Source organism: Dreissena polymorpha, chromosome 2 (genome assembly GCF_020536995.1).
Source record: "Dreissena polymorpha isolate Duluth1 chromosome 2, UMN_Dpol_1.0, whole genome shotgun sequence".
NCBI lineage: Eukaryota > Metazoa > Mollusca > Bivalvia > Myida > Dreissenidae > Dreissena > Dreissena polymorpha.
This window is the reverse complement of record NC_068356.1, coordinates 24,452,139-24,470,630: the sequence shown is the minus strand read 5'-3', so window position 1 is coordinate 24,470,630 and position 18,492 is coordinate 24,452,139. Positions and strand designations below refer to the sequence as shown.

Sequence of the window (18,492 nt, the reverse complement as noted above, 5' to 3'; positions counted from 1 at the left end):
ATTGTCAGTGCGTCATATGGTAGTGGTCATTGATTGTGCTTGATATGGTCGTCTTTAGTGTCTATGCTTTATATGATCGTGGCTATTGTATGTGCTTGATATGGTCGTGGTCATTGTCACTGCTTTATATCGTCGTGTTTATTGTCAGTGTTTGATACGGTCGTGTTTAGAACGTGTTATGTTGGCGGTCATTGTGCTTGATATGGTCTTGTTCATTGTCATTGCTTGATATGGTCTTGGTCATTGTCAGTTCATGATATGGTCGTATTAAATGACAGTGCTTGATATGGTCGTGTTATTTTCAGTGCTTGATATTGTCGTGTTCATTACCAGAGCTTGATATGGTCGTATTAATGGTCATTACTTGAGATGGTCGTGGTCATTGAAAGAACTTGAAATTGCCGTATTCATTTGTAGTTCTTGATATTGTCGTGGTCATTGTCAATTTTGATGTGGCCTTGGCCATCCGTGATGATTTGTAAACTTGTTACTGATGTATTGGTTTCTCAGAGTAAACAACTTTTCAGAGTTAGTGTTGTTGAAATGGAGGAGTTATAATGATGTCCAATGAAAGGATGTACTCGCCATGCTATTTGATGGTGAATTGAGTCTTCACTTTGCGTGTTCGTCTAATGAATTAGGTTTTAATAGCAATAGATGACGTTGTAATACATTACTGTGCTTTAAGGCAGTTAAAGCTACCGTTGAGATGCTATCCTAAGACCTCACAGCGTTCTACATAAGTTGAAATACTAGTAAATGTGATGCCACTGATTTTAACAGCGATCCTTTTGGTGCAAGGCGTAATTCAATTTTTCAGCATTTGATGTTTCCGTGATACATCGCTCCATTGTATAGAAGAACATCTATCTATTTATTGTCAAAAATGTGTTATACAATCAAGGAGAGACAGACATACGTCCGTGCAAGTGTTTAATAGTGGGGCCACGTCTTGATCAGCTCGTACAGCTTGTTCCCCGGGCACGCCGTCTGCCCCACATCCCTGTGACCCCGTAGCATGTAGGTGGCGGTGATCTTATGGTTGTCATAGGCGCACTGGACGAGCTGCTTTACGGCGTTCAGGGCAGCGTCATTCGGCAAGCGGTTCGTGAAATCGCCGATCACGCAGATGGCTAAAGCGAGAGCGCAAGTTGCTATTATTTCTCAACGCAAATCAAAGTGAGTAGATAAACACAACTTCATCATTCACGACCTCAGTTAATAGCTTCAATAAGCGTTACAAGCTAGTTCTTTGTATAATTTACGATATATTAATATGAAGAAAAACGCACCCAGGCCGACGGAGTTGTAATTAAGGGTATGAGCGCCCACAGCATCCCAGCCTCTGCCTTCGTAAACATTGCCATCCTCGCCCACAATAAAGCTGTACTCGATGTCAGAATAGCCTGAAACCACGAAACAGTGTATGTCATGTACTGGGCAAACAGGGCCTGTTGATTACTATCTGAACAAACACCATACCCACAAGCAAAGAAGTAATAACTTTCTTTGGGTCGAAAAGTATATGTGAGGACACCAGGGCGATTAGTATTTAGGCCTACCATGTCCGTCCATGTGATAATTCTGATACGATTTGACCATTTGTGTGCACTCAGCCTTGGTGTGGCAAAAAGGAGTAGCTCCATGGTGAATGAACATGTACTTTGGTGTGTGGGCAAGAAGGGTATGCGGCCTTGTGGGCGAGCGCGCACCCCACTCATGGCGCGTGACTATATGTGGACAGCCGGGTAACTGGACCGCGCTCGAAGTAGGAGATCCATATCCGACACAAGATTGTATATGTACGTATCCTTCGTGGATCAAACCGTCCTGTCCAATCGAACATTTCTGTATTAACACTGATGTTGCACACATAATGAACATTTAAGAAGCATACAAAGTGTTTGGTTTACTTCTTAAATCAGTATTAAAATCATATTTATACAATCAGATTCACTTAATTAATTTATATTAATGATACTTCCTGCTCACTTTAAACTCACATGTCCATTGTAATCCACATTAACCCATGAATCACCAGCTATGGTCTGCCTTTGGCCTTTGAAAGTAAGGCAATGTCCAGTGGCTAAAGTGGTCAGTGTGTTGTGAGTTGTTCCTGCACCATCGCGCACATGCACAGCTGTTGTTGCGCATGCGCAGTCAGCAGCAAGCGTCCAATATACGCAGAGATCGGTCAATACTACGAACGCGAAAATGAACCTCATTTTCTCCTGTACATGAAAAAGGAAGTTAATAGAAACTAAATCAGCAAATAAAAATAAACATCATTTTCTCCTGTTCATGAAAAATAAAGTTCATTGAAACTAAATCAGCAATCAGTCAGATGTGTCTTGGTATTGGATTAAGGTAATTGACAAACAAGAGAACGGATATGACCAAATTTCTTACCTGACGTGCTGATTCTGTTGCTGACAAGATCGAATCGTGCTTATCTCTTATCTTTTACTGAGAGAATCGTGTGGTGTCTTCCCTTACAAAGCTAACAAATGTTGAGAGACCTTGTACTATTTTGATAACCATTTTCTCATAAAATGATAGCAAGTCACGCACGCTTTCGGGAAACACTATACAGCTTCTCATAAATACTCGTCGGACGGTGTCAATAAGCTACTTCATTTATCAAATCAAAGCGCTGAAGAAACTTCAGTTGTTCGCTAATGGGTAAACAAAGGGCATGTTGTATATATAAACAAATAAGTAATATCTCTCTCTCCCCTTGCCCCCCTCTCCCTCCCCCTCTCCCTCTCCTCCTATTTCTCCCTCTCCCCCTCCTTGCTGGTGTCAAACCGCCATCTTGAAAACAGGTTTCTGTTGAGCCGTTTATTTTGATTGGCTATTTCAATATAAAGATTTGCATACTATTAATACAGGTATATACGTATTCCACTCCCGGATTTTCTGCGCAGGGCGCAGATATTCCTCCGGTGGATTATTTGCGTCTGTCGATATAAACAGTAAATACTCCTGTGTTGGATTTTATGCGTATATACGCAAATCTGTAATAGGGACGTGGAAAAATTCTGCGTACATGCGCAGATATTCCTCCGGTGGATAATTTGCGTCTGTCGATATATACAGTAAATAATCCTGTGTTGGATTTTATGCGTACATACGCAAATCTCTAATAGGGACGTGGAAAAATTCTGCGTACATGCGCATATATTCCTCCGGTGGATTATTTGCGTCTGTCGATATATACAGTAAATAATCCTGTGTTGGATTTTATGCGCGCATACGCAAATATCTAATAGGGACGTGGAAAAATTCTGCGTACATGCGCATATATTCCTCAGGTGGAATATTTGCGTCTGTAGATATATACAGTAAATAATCCTGTGTTGGATTGTATGCGTACATACGCAAATCGCTAATAGGGACGTGGAAAAATTCTGCGTACATGCGCAGATACTCCTCCGGTGGATTATTTGCGGCTGTAGATATATACAGTAAATAATCCTGTGTTGGATTTTATGCGTACATACGCAAATCGCTAATAGGGACGTGGAAAAATTCTGCGTACATGCGCAGATATTCCTCCGATGGATTATTTGCGTCTGTCGATATATACATTAAATAATCTTATGTTGGATTTTATGCGCGCATACGCAAATCTCTAATAGGGACGTGGAAACATTGCACAAGTTTTGAAACAATTTATTCAAAATTTAAGTGACATGACATCACCAAACGAATGAAAATCTTCTTTACAAACTTGAACTGTTAAAAAATATTTAGTACAAAATAATGTTTTATAGGATTGCAATAGAATAAACGTGGTCTTTTGTTTTAAGAATTTCAAATTGTATTTGTTGCATTTTCACTCTTCCGTACAACCGATTACAGCATCTGGAATACTTTTCTGAAAATGAGTGATGCCCGGGAACACTGAGGGATAAAAGCCGAGTAATAAGTATTTTCATATGTATTTACTCGGTGTGAAGATATCTCTCGGCTTTTATACGCCTCTTCTTTGGCAGGTGCGAGTTGACGGGCGAGTTTGCAAGTTCGGTTTCAGACTGGAGAAAAGGGAGACTCTTAAATCTTGTGATAGCGATTCTCTCACGAATGAGTTTAAGCAACTTCACGTTAGAGAGTCAACTCTGTAAAAACATATCTCGGCGAATTACAAAGAACTAGGAAAAACTGCCTCCTAGAAAAACTTTGGTTTACAGATGGCATAGATACTGACATATATTTTTCACGTGTTCGTGTGTGGAATCGACGGCCGCGCGGAAGCGTCTGACAGCAATGTGTAAACAGCTAAAACAAGAACCGCTACCCGAGTTCATAAGAAGAGAAAAAGAAAATACCTGCATCCACTTACAACATGTTGACAGGCTATTCCCAGACACCGCAGTACCTCAGGATACGGATGATTTTACTGACGACGTCGCCGTAGACCAGTTATCAGATTATCCTCTCCTTGTTGCTGTATATGTTGAGGACGAAGGATATGGAATAGTGCATTTGGAAACAAGCAATGTATCGAAACCGAAACTTGTTTGTGCTTCATGCAAAACCAATGTTCATTTCTGCAAACACGTAAAATCATACAAGAACTTGAGCAAGACACAAAACATAGACCTTGATAGTGAGCTTGAACATCAGCGTCACTTGCCCTCGGAGAAGTTATAAGTCCGTTTTCAGAGCATCTGAGAAAAAAAGTTTGACGAATACGAGTCACAGAAAAGAACTTTTCCAATTCATTTTGTTCCGAAATCTACAAAGGGAACATGTACGCACAGCAACGCTTGGGACGATCGAAATCATGTTGAAATTGGCTGGGTAGCTTCGACGTCAGTAAAGATAAACAGGGCTCACATAACTATCAATTCGGATGACGGCGAGCCACTGTTTACGTACTTTCGTCCGACAATCGGCGACTGTAAATGTAAGCTGGATTATGACGGCCAAGAAGATCTAGTTTTCAACTTGGATAATCACAATTTTGTTTATTACGGCGTGCTGTTTCAATACTTGTTCTCTATGGTACACACTGGTAGCCCGCTTGTTTCTATGCATAAACACTTTTATGCTACCAAAGCAGTGATGAGCAATGTGAAAATGATACCATTTTTCGTGTTACGGAAAGCATGGAATTCGTTCGCACGCCTGCTTGACTTAGACTATAGCAATATATTTGTCTGTAAACAATGTTGTACAAATCCGGGTGTACTTATATGTGATGGAACGGATGTAGGCATGAAGAAAGACCTTATGTCAGATATAATGGATACCAAAAACAACATAAACTCCCATAATAAACCCATTTAAGGCAGCAAACACTCCGATAGGACTTATATAAAATCTGTAGCATGCCGTCATTTTCTTCTCAAGCTGGCAGGGGGAAACAGGGACAAAGAAGAAAGCAAACCAAGGCGTTAGATACAATTCTTTTAAGTTCTACCGAAATGAAAACACTAAAAGGTATGCTACAGGAAGAAGGAAATAACCACTTAGTTGAGATCGTAGATAAACTGAATGTGTTTAATACCGTTCCGCATCATTATCGGATCATTCTAGCAGAATTGGGTAAAAACACTCCCGTCTGTGGTATAATGCAATGCGGTGGCAACGAACGCTGCTTAGATATTCTGACACAAATTTCAGAAACTGGCGACAACATTCTGGACAGCGTCAACATTGACAAACTGTCAATAATACAACAGCAGGTTCCAGTGATAGCAGCGTTTTTGGCAGGTTGTTCGGAAAAATTACCTGACCACTCAAGACAGTTATTACACGAGCTTTTAAGTATGCTTAAACAAACTTTTGATGCCCCAACTGCCCCGAAATCTAACTATGCAGAGCTAACAGAATCGCCATGTGATGTATTTCCCTCACTACCGACGGTTCATGGCAGTGGACGATATGAAGCTGACAGAAAAGCAAACCATGATAACAGCGACCAGTATCGAAAGGAGTCGTGGGGCCATCCAACACTAAGTCCAGGGATATTTACTATGTACTGTCCTCACAGTACATGCTATGGCTTTTCTATCCTTGAAAACCATGAGTCGCCTCAAAATCCCTTTGAAATTTTAAAAACTCGGTTTGAGACGGCACCAAAAGTGGTTGTCTATGACAACGCCTGTAAACTTCATCAATACGCCTTCTTGAGGGGGCCAGTATTTTTCAAGGACATGTTGTTTTTAGTAGACAAACTTCTCTGGAAGGGACATACCGCCTGTTACAACATTTCTATGTATGGGACTCATTGCCGTTTGAACAGGACTTAACAGCAAAACAAATGAACAGGGAAATGCCGGCGTCCAGAAGCTGAAAGGCCACTTGTCCTACATGACGTTTGGTAATTTTAAATTTCATGTGAAATAATAGTATGCAATACGTAATTTACAACAAGCACATAAAAACTGTAAATCCATTTTACAATATTTTTCTGAACATGAACGATGTCCATGCAACTGCACTTTGCAATTTCCCGGGCATCACTCATTTTCAGAAAAGTATTCCAGATGCTGTTATCGGTTACGGAAGAGTGAAAATGTAACAAACGAAATTTGAAATTCTTAAAAGAAAAGACCACGTTTATTGTATTGCAATCCTATACAACATAATTATGCCCCCCTTCGAAGAAGAGGGGGTTTATTGTTTTGCACATGTCGGTCGGTCGGTCTGTCGGTCTGTCGGTCCGTCGGTCTGTCGGTCCGTCCACCAGGTGGTTTCCGGATGATAACTCAAGAACGCTTGGGCCTAGGATCATGAAACTTAATAGGAATATTGATCATGATTTGCAGATGACCCCTATTGATTTTGAGGTCACTAGGTCAAAGGTCAAGGTCACGGTAATCCGAAATAGTAAAATGGTTTCCGGATGATAACTCAATAACGCTTATGCCTAAGATCATGAAACTTGATAGGTAGATTGATCATGACTCGCAGATGACCCCTATTGATGTTCAGGTCACTAGGTCAAAGGTCAAGGTCATGTTGACCCGAAATAGTAAAATGGTTTCCGGAAGATTACTCAAGATCGCTTATGCCTAGGATCATGAAACTTCAGATTGATCATGACTGAAAAATGACCCCTATTGGTTTTCAGGTCACTAGGTCAAAGGTCAAGGTCACGGTAACCCGAAATAGTAAACTGGTTTCCGGATGATAACTCAAGAACGCTTATGCCTAGGATCATGAAACTTGAAAGGTAGATTGATCATGACTCGCAGATGACCCCTATTGATTCTCAGGTCACTATATCAAAGGTCAAGGTCACGGTGACTCGAAATAGTAAAATGGTTTCCGGATGATAACTCAAGAACGCTTATGGCTACGATCATGTACCTTCATAGGTACATTGATCATGACTCGCAGATGATCCCTATTGATTTTGAGGTCACTAGGTCAAAGGTCAAGGTCATGGTGACCCGAAATGGTAAAATGGTTTCCGGATGATAACTCAAGAACGCTTATGCCTAGGATCATGAAACTTCATATGTACATTGATCATGACTGGCAGATGACCCCTATTGATTTTCAGGTTACTAGGTCAAAGGTCAAGGTCACGGTGACCCGAAATGGTAAAATGGTTTCCGGATGATAGCTGAAGAACGCTTATTCCTAGGATCATGAAACTTGATAGGTAGATTGATCATGACTCGCAGATGATCCCTATTGATTTTCAGATCACTAGGTCAAAGGTCAAGGTCATAGTGACAAAACACATATTCACACCATGGCTGTCACTACAACGAAGAGCCCATATGGGGGGCATGCATGTTTTACAAACAGCCCTTGTGAAGATATGTCTTCTACAGGTCAAGTTTGTAAAGAAGATTTTTTATCCGTTTGTTGAAGTCATTGATAACGTCACTTAAATTTTGAGTAAATTGATTAAAAACTTTTGTCATTTGACAGGGTGAACGATTTATAATAACAAATAATTGCATTTCAGAATACAAACAAATTTTGTTCAAATTTCTACACTGCGAGGAAAGTGAAAAATGTTATTTTTCAGCTGCACGTTTCAAACTCAAACCTTTGGTTGTAAATTTTAGAGTTACGTGTTGTTGTTTTTTCGTTAATTTTTCGTTTATACATGTTTCTAAAGCCGCAAATAATCTGTTTTGTATTTTTCCTTTTCATGTGGTGTACCTCCGAAAACAAGTGACACTCTGAATTTTTTTAAGTGCTGTGCCTCCGAACACAAGTGGCACTCGGATTTTTTATAAGTCGGGCGCCTCCGAACTAAAGTGACTCTCGGATTATTTAAGTGCTGTGTCTCCGAACACAAGTGACACTCGGATTTTTAATGTGCTGTGCCTCCGAACACAAGTGACACTCGGATTTTTAAAGTGCTGTGCCACCGAACACAAGTGACACTTGGAATTTTGTAAGTGCTGTCCCTCCGAACACAAGTGACACTCGGATTTTTTTATAAGTCGGGCGCCTCCGAACACAAGTGACTCTCGGATTTTTTTAGTGATGTGCCTCCAAACACAAGTGACACTCGGATTTTTAATGTGCTGTTCCTCCAAACACAAATGACACTCGGATTTTTTTAAGTGCTGTGCCTCCGAACACAAGTGACACTCGGATTTTTATAGTGCTTTTCCTCAGAACACCAGTGACACTCGGATTTTTAAAGTGCTGTGCCTCCGAACACAAGTGACACTCGGATTTTTAAACTTTAAATGGGAGAAGAAGCCCGATTTAAGCCGAACCTAGCTACAATGAGTCGGGTGGCGCCCAATGATACCCTTGCCACAGAGCAGCTAATACGAGTTATAACTCGGGGGACTAGGTGCCTGAGCTACTTTCGCTGTGCAGGAATCCGTTTGAATTATTGAAATATATTTATCCGTTCAAAAGTTATCCAACACAGGATTATTTTCTGTATACTCTTTAATACTAAGATAAGCAAAAAGTCCAACAATGGAATTTTTGCGCCCTACGCAAAAACTCCAAATTTGGATCAATAAATACCTCATGAATAGCCTAAAAACTAACATTGCAGGGAGGTTAATTTCTTGTGAAAAAATGTCAACAGACGATATAGTATGAAAAACGCTAATAAATAAACGATTCCGTGTTACTTAGAAACACTATATGAACACTAAATAAAAGAGCAAATATTTAAGGAATTACAATATTGACCTGTTTTTATCGCCTTTTTTATCAGCAAAACGATGGTTGATGTGTGAAAACAATTTCGTAACGGACTGCATCATATGCGAACGTTCTATCAAGGGATACATAAATATAGATATTTATTATATACCTGTTTAATACTTTTAACAAAATACAGGTTGTATTAATCGTTGAAATAAAAAATCCCGTATTACGCAACTCGTTGTTTCCAATTCCGTATTACCATACTAGCCGGACTACTTTCTTCGATCCATTTAATGACGTCACATAACGCGCTTCGAAAATAGGAAACCCCCAATAACGCAATATACTACGTAGTACATCTTGTGACGTCATTTCTGTGACGGAATACAATAGTTTTATTTAAACTCTCTGGAATTTAAGGGCAGTCGGACGTAGTGTTTTTTAACAGTAAACTATTTGTTTAAAACGAATGAATAAACGGCCGTTTATCAGAGTGTGTGTTTATCAGGCATCAATATAAATTTCGATAGGAATACAATAAGATAGTGTGGTTTAAAATAAGTTTCGATAGAGACATGGAAGAATAGAAATGAAAGTGCATATCGTTTCAACGCTTTTGATATAAACATCGAATCAAAGTTATCAACTTAGTTGTTATAAATATTGGATTAACGATGTCATTAAGGTAAGCGTGTCGGAATCCTGTGTTTTCCCGGTTCAAATGTTTACACGGTAATTTACATTAACTGTATTCATACGCGTCTTAAATAAACTATGGCGTACAGTTGAAGTCATTGTTTTGTCAGTTTTGTTAAAGCAAAAATACAATTGTTAACTGTTTTCGTTAGTTGTGTATATAATAAAGGGAATATTACGCTAGTCAATTGTTCCAAGAGTTTGTATTCAGTCTCGTTGCTTGTGTTATTTCGCATCACACTCGAGGCTCCGCCTCTCGTGTGATACGTCATCACACAAGCCAATCGACTGAATACAAACTCTTGGAACAATTGACTAGCGTAATATTCCGTATATATAACTTATTAAGCACTATCATAGTAGTCGTCGTCATTATGATCGTTGATGTCATAATGCAGCACATCATTATCATATTCATAAAAATAACCGTCATTATTATAATCATATTCATATTCACCATCTCGTATCTTCACCGTCATCATCAGCACTGTCAGTATAAGCATCAGCATGATAAGACGCATTTTTCTCAATATCGGATTGTAAATATTGAAATTATCGTTATACTGCATCCATTTTGATATGGACATATTCGTATTTACTGAATTATTGTTTTCAAACCTGTAAAAAATATTATCAAAAGATTATTTATACAATCATATCGTGTATTATATGCATTTGACAGTGATACTATTATAATGATACGATGACATTTTACATTGTTATGGCGATAAAATCTTGATGAAGAAGTCGATTGAGATAATGACGGTTATGGTATTATGAATTTGTTGTTATTTATGATAATACAAAACATGGTGGGGTCGTGTTATTGTTGTTATTGCTGTTGTTGTTGATGATGTTCTGCAGCTGATGGTGGTGATGGCGAGGAAGAAAAGGTTTCGGATGAGAACGGAAGATGAAGAAACTGATTATGAGCCGCTTTTATTTATGATCACTAACCAGTGACCGGCTGCTGAGATAACATTAACAAAGCGAACTGTTTGGCGAGAAAGGGGTCTGGCCAACACCTCATAAAGTCTGAATCTACAACCATTTTGACGGCAAAACAATCAAATCTGATATGACCTCATCGGGATAATTGAAACTAAATGCAGAGAAATTAAAAACAAAATGTAAATAAGAAAGCACAAATACAATCCTTATTTGGAAACGGACAGGTTTTAACAAAAAACTCAAAACGGGTTCAAGTAAAATGTACCCTTTTCAATGCAAAACTCTTCTTAACTTATGACACATAAAATTTAATTAATCTGAACGGCGGCAGTGCTTGTTTGGTAATTAAGAGATATATAAACATGGACAATCTTTGTGTAATAGAAGGCGTAAAAACCGTAAAATGTAAATGATTATTTCTGAAACAACTACATGTTGTACATTGAGATATAAGTACTGGGTGATAATTTTATGAAAAGTAATGAATTGACTTCTAACATTCCCATCACTTTAAAACCTAATTATCTTAACATATACGAGTTGAACCCCTTGATCTGAAGGTTATACATTTATTATAGTCCATCATCACGATTGTTGTTAAGTATAGAAACGAACGTGTAGCACGTTGGCCATTAGGATACTTATATCTGGTGCATATGCAAGCAAACATAAGTACACTTCACTGTTTAAAGGTAGAAAGCAGTTCAAAATACACGAGGTCTTTCATAACTTTGTCACTATTATTATTATGTATATGTAGACGAAAGAACACATACGTATAAATGATGCTTGTTAAAAGCGTTCATTGTATATTCCAAGTGAAACGATGCGTGACAATTCAGTGGTTTGCATTGATATATGATATGTGTATGTGGGCAGTGTTGATGAAATACTAGTGGCCTGTACAAAATATTTTTGAAACTATATTAATATATTGATACCCGCAATGTGTTAAACTATTTTGCAAAAAAACAGCTTTTTTCATGGTTCAATCACATTTCTTATCCAAAAAGGTGTAACAAAAACGTATTGCCCTAAGGCAAAATTACTAATTAGTTTATATCAGTGCTGATTGGTCGCTGTCATGGGTGATGCTTTTAATTCTCTGCCATAACTTTTTGGGGCGATTGCCTTCTGCAATTCGCCCCATAGGTAACATAATATACGTATGCCGAAGAATGTAGTCCGTTACTGCATTTTACCACTTTGCATCCAGATTCTGCATTCGCAAACAAATAGCTCCGGAGCAATGAGCGCGTTCCATCCATGGCAACGTCTTTTCACTGTGGCATTAGCACCAAAGTAACACGAAGTAACAGAGTAACAGAGCAATACTGAACTATCTACACTTAACCGATACAGCGCATTTATGTTCTTTCGTTTTAAGAAATAAACTGCGTTCGCGATATGGGCGACAAAATTCAATCACCACGCGCTACATTTTTACTGTCAAAGTAAACATCTCAATGTTCTGATATATATGAATAATAATTGAATCTACATGATCACTGATGTATAGAAACCTTATGACAACGTTTGTTTTCACGAAATCTCAGATACATATAACACTAAGTCAGAGTCAAAACCTAGGTCACCAGTTAAAAATTGATAATTATCAACATTGTATTCACAAACGTTCCGTAGTTATGAATTGGCACGTACGACAATTACTTGTTTTAACAAGAGATGTGTTCGTTAGAAACACAATGCCAAGCTTTGAAATAAAATTTCTATTAATCATTTGGCAGGTATAGAAATCATCTCCCTTTAAAGCGTATTACTTCCCTTGGATTTTGTCCAATTCAACCAGTGGGGGTGGGGGGGGTCTGTAGACAGTCAAAATGATCAAGTCAGACTTCACTGACAACCAAGGCCTGTGGTTTTTCAAAGAGATCATAGCCAGAGTTCATCATGTACCTATAGACATAAGTCCAGAGGAATGTAATGAACCCTACCATTATACTTCAAAAATTAGTACAGTAAAGAAATGATAATTATATAATTAAAAAAAAAGACAAATATTTCATTTGAGTTATAAAAATAAAAAATCTGTACAGTAACTGTGAAGAGAAGTTAAATTCTTGGTAAGGAAATATATATGAGATTTGTAATTTTATAAATTACTTCCTTTGAAAATAATTGTCTCTAACAAATCTCTATTTTTAGTAGCAAATAATTAAAAGCCACTCTCAATTTTTAGTAGCAAAAATAAAAACCACTACCGTGACTGTAGATTCACCAATCAATGTGCAGCTCCATGAGATACGCATGCATGCCAAATATCAAGTTGCTATGTTCAATATCGAATAATTATCACCCTTTAAAGCTTTTTACTTCCCTTGGATTTATATTTTTGACCTTAGACCTTGAAGGATGACCTTGACCTTTTACCACGATTTATATGTCAGAAACACAATGCCACCTACTGCGCAACTTTGATTTATTTAAAAAAACATATATAATTTGGCAGGTCAGATAATTATGTCCATTTAAAACTTATTACTTCCCTTGGATTTGTTTTTTCGATCCCTAGACCAGGAAGGATGATGTTCACCTTGAAATGTTACCACTAAATATGTGCAGCTCCATGAGATACACATGCATGCCAAATATCAAGCTGCTATCTTCAATATTTAAAAAGGTTTGGCCAATGTTAAAGTTTTTTTCGGACGGACGGACAGACTGACATACTGACATTCTGACTGACGGACAGTTCAACTGCTATATGCCACCCTACCGGGGATATAAAAAGCAGCATTTACTTTTAACCCTAATAGCTAAATCATTTATTATGTTGACAGCCTTTCACCCTTCCTTAATTCCATCTGTTTTATTCACCAAAAGTGATTGGTTGGCATCACGGTGTATAGTGTTTTTACGATCACAAAATTAAAGAAAAATCGCCCCACCAGTACTTTGATTTTTAGAGTTACCAACTATCAAAGATTTAGTTTTTTTGTATTAACGGAGTTATAATTATGTTATATAATTTTGCTATGTAAACAGCAAGCGGGTCACAAAATTACAGCTCTCGCTCAGAAATATTCGCTGCGAGTAAAGTCGAGATAAAGAGCGAATATTTATACAAATTAAACGCGTATCTCGTTCTTGCTGAAATGGCTTGAAAGTGAGCGGAATTTAAACAATTAATGGACGTCGCCATCTTGTTAGTCACGTGATTACCCCCCACCCTCCGGTATAATAAGATATTAATGTTCTCAACAGCGATCGACAAGGTGTTAAACGTCACTGATTATTGAAGCAGTTGATGATAAAGAGAGACTTAAAAAAACATAGTTGATTATGATGTTAGACGAAAATGCTATTGGACGAGATATGGGGAATAACAGTTTACTTTCCGTATCATTTTGTTATATATCAGGCGATGGCTTAGATTAAGATAACGACCAGACTTGCCGGACCACTTTTTATTAATTCATAGTCGTTAAATACAAATATGACCTACCTCCCAATTTTGTAAAGGTCAATAAAAAGGTTCAGTTAACCGGTACCGTCTTTTGACAAAAAAGGTTAATCTGATTTGTTTTATTTTATTTTTCATGGAATAAAATGTTCGATTGTAAATTTTGCGCGCGACATACTGCCAACTTTCACAGGCGTCTACTTAGAAAAACATTTCACACCAACGACGGTTAATAATAACATGTAAACTAACACAGTAATTAAGCAACAAATCAGTACCTTTATGGTTACAAACATGGGGGACATTTAAACGTTTTTGATTAACATGTTTTACTTTTGCTTGTTCACTTAACCGGTTCATAACCGGTAACAATAAAAAAAAAGTTAACCGGTTTATGATTTTTTAATCGGTTGCATCCCTTATAAAAATACATCAGGCACCTGTGTATTAGTCCGTAAGCAACGTCAAGGTATGATTCATTGTTATATCGCGGTTGCATTTCATAACCTAAATAAACAACATAAGAAGGTGATGGATTTATTGTCAAATATATGCTGTATAGGCGAGGCAGCCATAGGTCCTTGCAGGTGTGCAGGAATTAATAGTGGGGCCACGTCTTTATTAGCTCGTACAGCTTGTCCCCGGGGCATGCCGTCTGCCCCACGTCCCTGTGGCCCCTCAGCGTGTAGTTAGGGGTGATCTTGTGGTTGTCATGTGCACACTTGATCAGTTGCTTAACGGCGTTCAGGGCAGCGTCGTTTGGCACGCGATTCGTAAAGTCGCCGATCACGCAAATAGCTGAAATAAAAGCGAAACTCGTTATAGTTAATTATCAAGGGTAGTCGCTTTTACATACCAATATGGGTAGCTGGCTGATTCAATCTTTACTTTTAGCAATGTCTTCCAATGGTCTAATTAATATATAATATGATTTTGGGTAATTCTTTTTCACGACCAAAAGAACAAACCTAGGCCAACAGAGTTATATCCGTAGGTATGAGCGCCAATTTCATTCCAGCCTCTTGCCTCGTAAACATTGCCGTCCTCACCAACCACAAAACTGTACCCAATGTCAGCCCAACCTGCAACAAAGAAGACGAGTTTTACATGTATAGGTAAACGAGCTGTGTGTGTGGCCATTGGGGACATCAACAACACACATTTACACAAAACAACAACTGACATCTGGTTCGATATAACTTACTGGTAGTCTCAAAGCGAGAGTTACTCATATGAGTGTATTTACCATGCCCGTCCATGTGATAGTTCTGGTAGGACTTCACCACGTGTGTGCACTCTGCCTTAGTGTGGCAGAATCCAGATGCGCCGTGGTGAATGAACATGTATTTCGGGGTGCTGGGAAGATCGCCGCTATAACTCGTTGCTGCACGCGCACCCCAGTCATGTCGCGTGACGATGGGAGGACATCCGGGCAACTGGACAGCACTTGCAGCTGAAGAGCCGGATCCGGCACAGGCTTGTATGTGTACGTATCCTTCGTGCATCCAACCGTTCTTTGTGAAAACGAAGTATAAGTCAAAGTTTATTTTCTATACAATTTATTTCAATTATTACACATCACGGGCGAGGCGAGCCAGGGCATGATTTGAACAATGTTATCAGAGGACCACTATACCAAGTTACATATTAAAAGCTTTTATTAAACTGCTAGGTCTTTCTGATTTAATTTTTTGGGCGTTGCTGTCTAAGCCAAGTTTTGACCTTCATCGACAACTAAATAAAATGCAGACACGAATGAATACAAGTCTACTTCTATAATGGTCAAATTGAAAAGTATAGGGATGCAGTATTGCGTTTAACAACGATTCTAAACAAATATTTAGCGTGAAGATATAGTTTCTGATAAGACAAATGTGCGCCTTAACAGTTTTACTCAAATCACAAAAACATATTTGACCCCTAATAGTTTATCATAGCAAATAGTTCTTATCATCAGTATACCCCTCCAAATTATTCGAGTATTGTGTTATGTGCAAATACGAATGGTAGCGTGCAGGAACCTTCCAGACGATGAAATGTTACACAGCAAATATGAACAACCCTTGCAAAGGATGCGATGTTACACACCAAATATGAATAAACATTGCAGAGGATGTGATGTTCCACAGCAAATATGAACAAACTTTTCAGATGATGCGATGTTACACAGCAAATATGAACAAACTTCGAAGAGGTTGCGATGTTAAATTTACACAGCAAACATGCATAAACCTCGCAGAGGATGCCATGTTACTCAGCAAATATGAAAAAATCTTGCAGAAGATGCATTTACACAGCAAATTTAAACAAACTTTGCAGATAATGCGATGTTATACAGAAAATATGAACACAAGTTGCAGAGGATGCGATGTTACACAGCAAATATGAATAAACCTTGCAGAAGATGCGATGTTCCACAGCAAATATTAACAAACCCTGCAAAGGATTCGATGTGACACAGCAAATATGAACAAACCTTGCAGAGGACAGTTACACAGCAAATAAAAACAAACTTTGCAGAAGATGCGATGTTACACAGCAAATATGAACAAACTTTGCAGAGGATGCGATTTTACACAGCAAATATGAACAAACTTTACATAGGATGCGATGTTACACAGTAAATATGAATTAACTTTGCAGAAGATGCGATGTTACACAGCAAATATGAACAAACTTTGCAGAGGATGCGATGTTACACAGTAAATATGAACAAACTTTGCAGAGGATGCGATGTTACACTGCAAATATTAATGTTTGAGCCTTGAAAACCTAAGTTTTCATTCTTTAAATTTATTTTAAGCTCTAATTACCTGCAGTGAACCTCACACAACGATAATTCCTGTGAAATGTTGTGAACATCTGCCCAACGGTTTAGCAGGAGATGGCGTTTAAATAGAAAATTTACACACGATGCAAGACGGATTAACGGATCCAAAAAGCTCAACCATATCGCAATGTGCACAGGTGAGCTAAAAAGATTTCGTTCTGACATTGGTCGAAACATCTTATTCAATCAATCAACTTTTAAAATATAATATACCGTTATAACAAACTCACTTGTCCATTATAATCCACATTAACCCATGAATCCCCAGCTACGTTCTGCCTCTGTCCTTTGAAAGGAAGGCATTTTCCAGTGGCCAACGTGGTCAGTATGTTGTGAGTTGTTCCTGCACCATCACGAACATTCACACCAGTTGTTGCGCATGCGCAGTCAGCGGCAACCGCCGTACTGATGCAGATATTGCCAAATACAACGAACGCGAAAATGAACCTCATTTTCACCTGAATATACATTGAGTAAGTAGATTATTGATACAGCAGCTAAAAAGTTAAACTTAAATCAATAACAAAACTCGGCAGCAATAGTCTTAATAATAATAGATAAACGTCGTTGACTGACATGAAAAACTATTATGATCGAATGTCTTACCTGACTTGCTTCTGTGAATAACCAAAGCGAATTTAGCCCTTTGGATCACACAGAGTTCCTCTTATCTTCTGCTCAGAGAGTCATCATGTGTCTTTACGTACAAGACGATAACAAGATACCTTGCACTAGTTTTGTTTCCAACAGGTCATAACAATTTGGTATATTGCAAAATGTGAATTAAAACGGCGAAGACATGGCTTTACAGGTTAGTTTAGTTTTCGAGTTTGTTTCGTATCAATTTGGAAACTTAGGAAATAATTATACAAAATATAGTGTTAATTTGTGTTGGTCATGTTAAAACTCGTTAACCATAGCTTTACTTGGTGTTGACTGTGTACTTTTAAATATGATGTATAAACCAAACTTCAAATATTCAGTCGTATGGTACCATAGCTTTACTTGGTGTTGACTGTGTACTTTTAAATATGATGTATAAACCAAACTTCAAATATTCAGTCGTATGTTAAGCTGTGTCAATCAAGGAGTCGTGAAAAGGAATTATACAAATAATTTTCCCAAATACTCTACAAGAAAGTTATATTATTTTGATGTATGTTTTATGATATAAATTGCCATAGACTTTTTTAGGTTGGTAAAATAAACAGAAATCAGACATAAACATGCAAATTTCAAGAATGCAAATGTCTTGTTGACTTAATCACTTAATAACTAAAATATCATATGAGCTTCTGAATACATTTCCATTTTTCTTCTCAGTCTAATATCTTAGGCATTTCCAAGTTGTTGTTTGTTAAAGTTAAATATAACAATGTGTTAAGTAAGTGTTCAACGAGTTATCTATTATAAATTAAGTCATTTATTAATTTATAAAGCAATATGCTGATTCATGTGCTTTTTTTCAGTGCCATTTAAATGATACACTGGCAGCAAT

The 18,492-nt window shown here is 38.0% G+C and overlaps 2 protein-coding genes across 3 annotated transcripts in view; both read right to left on the bottom strand.

Annotated features, from left to right (window-relative positions):
- Nucleotides 1-17,766, bottom strand: part of LOC127866264 (peptidoglycan-recognition protein SC2-like) — a 41,013-nt gene extending 23,247 nt beyond the window's left edge. Inside the window, exons 1-5 of one of the 2 annotated variants that reach the window (XM_052406703.1) lie at nt 17,601-17,766; nt 17,225-17,452; nt 15,411-15,678; nt 15,133-15,246; nt 14,686-14,962 (exon numbers count right to left, since the gene is read on the bottom strand). In XM_052406703.1, the coding sequence (XP_052262663.1) occupies nt 14,763-14,962; nt 15,133-15,246; nt 15,411-15,678; nt 17,225-17,446 (804 nt within the window). In that variant the 5' untranslated portion in view covers nt 17,447-17,452; nt 17,601-17,766 and the 3' untranslated portion in view covers nt 14,686-14,762. Of the gene's footprint in view, nt 1-14,685; nt 14,963-15,132; nt 15,247-15,410; nt 15,679-17,224; nt 17,453-17,600 lie in introns of those variants that run through there. The other variant, XM_052406704.1, reaches the window with a different exon arrangement.
- LOC127866265 (peptidoglycan-recognition protein SC2-like) lies at nt 847-2,539 on the bottom strand. The gene is made up of 5 exons (XM_052406705.1): nt 2,410-2,539; nt 2,004-2,231; nt 1,563-1,830; nt 1,293-1,406; nt 847-1,133 (listed from the first exon to the last, which is right to left on the bottom strand). Exons 2-5 carry the CDS (start codon nt 2,223-2,225, stop codon nt 934-936), a joined length of 804 nt encoding a protein of 267 aa, XP_052262665.1. The 5' UTR covers nt 2,226-2,231; nt 2,410-2,539; the 3' UTR covers nt 847-933.
- Nucleotides 17,767-18,492: the final 726 nt, after the last annotated feature.

Coding starts and splice junctions, on each gene's coding strand:
- LOC127866265 (XM_052406705.1), bottom strand. CDS start 2,225: ATGAGGTTCATTTTCGCGTTCGTAGTATTGACCGATCTCTGCGTATAT. Junction 1,831..2,003: donor ATGTGGATTACAATGGACAT/GTGAGTTTAAAG, acceptor TCGATTGGACAG/GACGGTTTGATCCACGAAGG. Junction 1,407..1,562: donor TTATCACATGGACGGACATG/GTAGGCCTAAAT, acceptor TCGTGGTTTCAG/GCTATTCTGACATCGAGTAC.